Below are 6,882 nucleotides of genomic sequence, written 5' to 3'. Positions count from 1 at the left end.
ATGCATTGGAGAAGGAAATGGCAACCCACTCCAGTATTCTTGCTTGGAGAATCCCAGGGATGGAGGAGACTGGTGGGCTGCCGTCTATGGGGTTGCACAGAGTCGGACACGACTGAATCGACTTAGCAGTAGTAGCAGCAGCAGCAGGGAGAACCACTAGACCATTCAGGTATGACCTAAATCAAATCCCTTATAATTATACAGTGGAAGTGAGAAATAGTTTCAAGGGATTAGATCTGATAGATAGAGTGCCTGAAGAACTATGGATGGAGGTTCATGACACTGTACAAGAGGCAGGGATCAAGACCATCCCCAAGGAAAAGAAATGCAAAAAAGGCAAAATGGTTGTCTGAGGAGGCCTTTGTGTACAGCACATCTCAATTTGGAGTAGCCACATTTCAAGTGCTCGATAGCAACATATAGCTGGTGGTCACCATATTGGACAGCAGAGCTTATAAACTACCAATATTACTCACATGTTAACAAGTACCAATTACTTTTATTACTTCATTGTAGAACAATTAATAGCTATTAATCATTTGGTACTTACTATGTACCAACAAACTGGAAAATTCTTAAAGAAATGGCAATGCCAGACCACCTGACCTGTCTCCTGAGAAATATGTATGCAGGTCAAGAAGCAATAGTTAGAACAGAACATAAATAACATAACATATCAAAGTTTGCAGGGTGTCGGTACAGCAGTACTCAGAGGGAAATTTATAGCACTAAAAATGACTGTATTAAATACTATGAAAGGTCTCAAATCTTAAGGTCAGAAAGAACTATCAAGGTTATCTAATCTTCAAAACTCTAAGTTTTGAAGTCCCTTATGGCACCCTCTCAAGTGGTGATGTACTTCAGCCTCATTTCAGGGAACACCTCTTATAAACACAATGTGCCATCTTTGACTGCTCTGGTCTCAGCCTTCCTTTGCCAACAGGGCAGGTATTTGTTACCTTTGAGCCTGAAGCTGAATACACAACCTTCTTTGCTTCATCCACACGAAGGCTCCAGGTCTGAGATTCAGTGGGATCTTTTGAACCTCCATCCCAAATGGTGAATTTCTCCTGGCCAGACAGTAAGTCCCACAAGCGCAAGGTCTGGTCTTTGGAGGCAGAGACGGCATGTGTCCCTTGGGCAAACACTTCCACACACCTCACCTCTCCTGCAACAGACCAGGGTGGAGGAGAGCACATTAGCTGGGAACATTTCGACCTTCTGACTATTAAAATATCTATGGGCTTGGAAATCCCTGGTTTACCAAAGAAGAGATGTACAGATTAGAACACGTCTGAATTACAAATAATGGAATGTGGGGACTTTTCTGGTGGTCCAGAGGTTACGGGTCTGCCTGCTAACGCAGGGGACACAGGTTCGATCCCTGGTCCAGGAGGATTCCACATGTGGAGGAGCAACTCAGCCTGTGAGTCGCAACTACTGAGGCCTCACTCTAGAGCCCGTGAGCGGCAACTACCGAGTCCTGGCACCACAGCTCCTGAGGCCTGTGTGCCTTCAGGCCCGTGCTCTGCCGTAAGAGTAGCCCCCACTCACCGCAACAAGAGGAAACGCCTGCACAGCGACGAAGACCCAGTACAGCCAAAAATAAATGCATGCATACATGAACACATCAGAAACCATAACGGAATGTGGCGAAGCTAAACTGAATGAAACAACCGGTTGGGATTAAATCATTTGCCCAAATGTTGACTCTCTAATAAACAGATCATTGAAATGTATAAAAGTTCATCATCTAGGGAGTATTTAAAGTTAATAAACTAACAAAAAAACTGAAGTGAGATTATAGAAAATGTCATACTCGTGGAGAGATATTTTTCTAGGAAAAACATGAAATCTGGAAGACATAAAGGGGAAAAATTGACCGATTGGATTGCATAAAAATGTAAAACTTCAGAAGGATAAACTTGAAAGATATCACACACTGGGAGAAAATATTTGCAGTCCATAACAGATAAGTGAAGACCCTCCCTAATAAACAAATAGTTCTTACAAATAAGCAAGAAAAATGCAAATAACCTACTCACAAACGGGACAAAGAATATAAACAAGAAATTTACAGAAACAGTACAAGTGAACAACAAGCATTTGAAAGTGATACTCAACCTCACTTAGTAACCACAAAAATCCATCATGAAATACCAGTACTATTATTATTCATTGTATTGGCAAAAATTTGATGGATTGCTTGCTGGAGTGCTGGCAGAGATACAAGAAATCAGTTATTCTTATACTCCACTAATGAGAGTATGCTGCTGCTAAGTCGCTTCAGTCATGTCCAACTCTGTGCGACCCCAAAGACCGCAGCCCACCAGGCTACCCTGTCCCTGGGATTCTCCAGGCAAGAACAATGGAGTGGGTTGCCATTTCCTTCTCCAATTAGAGTATAAGTTGATAAAAAACTTGCAAAGATGTAATTTGGTGACATTTTTTTAAAGTTAAAATGTGCAACCTCTTGGTTTTGATAATATACTATAGCTGTACAAGGCATTGCTAGTCTGGGAAGGTGTATAAAAGTACATGGGAACTCTTTGTACTATTTCAAAAGTTTTTCTGAGTCTATAGATTTTTTTTAGTACAAGAAGCTAAGAAAAAGAGAGAAAACATGAAAAATGTGCATACGGTTTGACTAAGAAATCCCACTTCTAGAAATGGTGTCTTACAGAAATAATAGCATACATGTGTGAAGATGGATAAGGACTTTAATTGCAATATTGTCTAAATAAAACAAGCAAACAAAAAAAAACTGAGGACTTTCCTGGTGGCCCAGTGGCTAAGACTCCGATCTCCCAAAACTGGGGGCTCGGGTTCAATCAATCCCTGGTCAGAGAATTAGACTCCACATGCTAAAAATTCCACCCAGTGCAGTCAAATAAATTAATGTATATTTTTAATGTTCAAAATGGATGGAGGGGGTACCCTGAGGGCACAGAAGCCATTCTAATTTTTATTAAAGAAAACACCCAAAGGGAAAAACACGTGCAGTCACACACACTGAAGTCGATCGGGTTCTGGGATCTCTCAGGTGTGGGGGGATTTAAAGGGCTGATCCAGCCCCAAAGCTTCAGGGTCCTGGTTAAACTGTCTCCAAAAGAGAACCTCGTTTCAAGGTTTTTTCTTGTTTAATCTTTCCTCTTTAACAGCAGCCTGAAAGAAGATAATTCTCTTTTTCCACTAGAAATATAAAACTGAAAAGCCCATCCTGGAACTCCCCTGGTGGTCTGTGGCTAAGACTCCATGCTCCCAGTGCAGGGGGCCAGAATTCGATCCCTTGTCCAGGAACCAGATCCCACATGCTGCAATGAAGTCAAAGATCTTGTGTGCCTCAACTGAGACCCGACGCAGCAAAATAAAGAAATTAACAAATAAATATTTAAAAAACCAAAAACAACCTATGAAAAGAGAGTTGGTTAAATAATATGGTGTGTGTTAATTGCTCAGTCACGTCCGACTTTTTGGGACCCCATGGACTGTAGCCCACCAGGCTCCTCAGTCCATAGAATTCTGCAGGCAAGAGTACTGGAGGGGATAGTCATTCCCTTCTTCAGGAGATCTTCCCCACCTAGAGATCAAAGCCAGGTCTCCTGCACTGCAGGCAGATTCTTTACCATCTGAGCTACCAGGGAAGCCCAAATAATGTGGTACACCCATATAAAGAATACTATGCAAGAATTAAAAATAATAAGAAGGAAGGAGATATATATATATGCCCTGGAGAAGGAAATGGCAACCCACAACAGTATTCTTCTGGGAAAATGCCATGGACTGACCACACACACACACACACACATATACATATATGCACTGACCTGACCATAATAGTCATTATTACTACAATAGCCAATATTTACTGAGTGCTTTCTATGTGCCAAGCATAGCTGTTAACATGCATTAAACTCCTTTAATCTCATAACAACTCTTTGAGATAATATTATTATCACATTGGGCTTCCCTTGTGACTCAGGTGGTAAAGAATCCACCTGCAATGCGAGAGACCTTGGTTCAATTCCTAGGTCAGGAAGATCCACTAGAGAAGGGGATGGCTACCCACTCCAGTATTCTGGCCTGGAGAATTCCATGGACTGCATAGTCCATGGTGTCAAAAAGAGTTGGGCATGACTGAGTGACTTTCACTTTCATATTGTATAGATGGAGAAACTGAGTCATAGCCTAGGATGGTAACTTATGCAAAGCCACATGGCTAATAAGTAACTGAGCCAGGATCTCAGCCAGGAGCCCAGACTCTCAATCTCTACAAAACATTGATACAATCTATTGGGCTTCCTTGGTGGCTCAGATGGTAAAGAATCTGCCTGGAGACCTGGGTTCGATCCCTGGGCCAGGAAGATTCCCCTGGAGAAGGGAAAGGCAACCCACTCCAGTATTCTTGCCTGGAGAATTCCATGAGCAGAGAAGCCTGGTGGGCTACAGTCCATGGGGTTGCAAAGAGTCAGACACGACTGAGAGACTAACACACGTACATTGTGACAAAAGCAAGCTGCAGCCCAGTGTATAAAACAGCACGATGTGATTTTTGACAGGAGCTCAAAAGACAGAGCTATGTCTGCATAAGCCTAGAGAAAAAATTGCTAATGGCATATAACAGAGTGTGTGCACTGATCACTTTTGGGGGAACACTGAAGGATCGAGGGAGAGTAAAGGAAGGGCATTTTGTTTTAGAATTCACATGGCACCAGTATTTGGAATGATTTTTATTACTTGAGATTGGGGTAGTTTTCAACCAGAGTTTTTATAAATAATAACACTTTATAATACTTTCCATACATAGGCCATTATATTGCTGTTAAAATGAATTAGTGGACCCCCTTGGTTGTCTAGTGGTTAAGAATCCACCTGCCAGTGCAGAAAACATGAGTTCAGTCCCTGGTCGAGGAAGACTCCACGTGTCACAGAGCAACTGAGTCCACACGCCACAGCTACTGAAGCCCTCGCGCCCTAGAACCTGTGCTCTCCAACAAGAGACGCCACCGCAGTGAAGAGCCTGCATATCGCAATGTGGATTAGCCCCTGATCACTACAGCTAGAGAAAGCCCATGAGCAGCAACAAAGACCCAGCACAGCCAAAAAGAAAATGAATAAAAATGAGCTAGAGATATATACATGATATAAAAAGAGGCAAAAAAAAAAAAAAACAGGTTGCGCAAGTTTATGTGTCTATATATAACCATATATATCACACAGATATAATAACCAAGAAGAGAGATAAGAATAGAGTGTCGTGAAATATTTAGAAAATGATGAGTTTTGAGTATTTATTACCTTGTTTCAATAGAATTGATTAATTGTATGTTTCTGTAATCTAACATTTAAGAATGGCTGTTTGAACATAGGGAACAGACTAGTGACTGCCAAAGAAGAGAAGGAGTAGGGAAGGGATGGCGGAGAAAGCGATGGCACCCCACTCCAGTACTCTTGCCTAGAGAATCACATGGGCGGAGGAGCCTGGAAGGCTGCAGTCCATGGGGTCGCTAAGAGTCAGACATGACTGAGTGACTTCACTTTCACTTTTCACTTTCACGCATTGGAGAAGGCAATGGCAACCCACTCCAGTGTTCTTGCCTGGAGAATCCCAGGGATGGGGGAGCCTGGTGGGCTGCCGTCTATGGGGTCGCACAGAGTCGGACACGACTGAAGCGACTTAGCAGTAGCAGCAGCAGGGAAGGGATGGACTGGGAGTTTGGGATTAGTAGATGCCAACTGTTTACATACAGAATGGATAAACAACAAGGTCCTACTGTAGAGCATAGAAAACAATTTTCAATTTCCTGGGATAAACCACAATGGAAAAGAATGTAAACAAGAACACATATATGTGTATAACTGAGTCACTCTGCTGTACAGCAGAAATTAACACAACTTTGTAAATCAACTATACTTCAATAAAAAAATTTTTTTAAGAAAAAGAATGACCACCTCTCCTAATTCTTGAAAATTTCACAGTTGACTCTCAGAAGCCAGTACAAAAGACCTCTAGCACCCTACCATGTGATGGGAAACTTTTACTTTTCCTATTACTTAGGTCTACAGTGTTTTCAGGGCTTTCCTGGTGGCTCAGATGGTAAAGAATCTTCCTGCAAGGCAGGAGACCCGGGTTCGATCCCTGGGTTGGGAAGATACCCTGGAGAAGAGAATGGCAACCCACTCCAGTATTCTGGCCTGGAGATTTCCATGGACAGAAGAGCCTTGTGGGGCTACAGTCTGTGGGGTCGCAAAAAGCTGGACATGACTGAACAACTAACACACACACAGTGTTTTCGTTTTTTTCAGTAAATTGATTACTGAGTTTTTCTGATCACAAATAATAAGAGTTTGAAGACTTTAAAAAATGAATCAAGGTCACCATGAGTCAGCTACTGTACAGAGATTGAATCATCCTCTGGAAAAATAGCCATCCTGATGAAAATAATAAAATAAAGAGACTCATTTGTCAATACTCCATCAGTACGTACTCCACTGCAACCCCTTAGACAAAAAGAATAAAATTCAAGTATCTAATGCTGAGAACTTTGGGGTTAGGGAGTGTTTTCATCTGTTGCAGCCTGTTTGGAAAGCAATATGATGACACTTCTCAAAACCTATAGGAATGTTCATACCTTCCAAGTCAAGAGTGCCACTCACTGGAAATATTAAACAGAATGAAAAAAATACTGACCAAGAGTTAAAACAGATTCATCCCAGTATCATCCAAATAGAAGATAACTAGAAATAGCCTGAGTGAAGTGAGTGAGTGAAGTTGCTCAGTCGTGTCCGACTCTTTGCGACCCCAAGGACTGTAGCCTAACCAGGTTCCTCCGTCCATGGGATTTTCCAGGCAAGAATACCGCAGTGGGTTGCCATTTCCTT

At 42.1% G+C, this 6,882-nt stretch overlaps 1 protein-coding gene across 1 annotated transcript in view; it reads right to left on the bottom strand.

Moving 5' to 3' along the window:
* NWD1 (NACHT and WD repeat domain containing 1) overlaps positions 1-6,882 on the bottom strand; it is a 74,544-nt gene that overhangs the window by 25,935 nt on the left and 41,727 nt on the right. Inside the window, exon 13 of the mRNA XM_010845673.1 lies at positions 960-1,168. Within this exon, the coding sequence (XP_010843975.1) occupies positions 960-1,168 (209 nt within the window). The remainder of the gene's footprint in view (positions 1-959; positions 1,169-6,882) is intronic.

Source organism: Bison bison, unplaced genomic scaffold (assembly GCF_000754665.1).
Source record: "Bison bison bison isolate TAMUID 2011002044 unplaced genomic scaffold, Bison_UMD1.0 scf7180017864221, whole genome shotgun sequence".
Lineage (NCBI taxonomy): Eukaryota > Metazoa > Chordata > Mammalia > Artiodactyla > Bovidae > Bison > Bison bison.
This window is presented reverse-complemented; position numbering and strand designations above follow the sequence as displayed.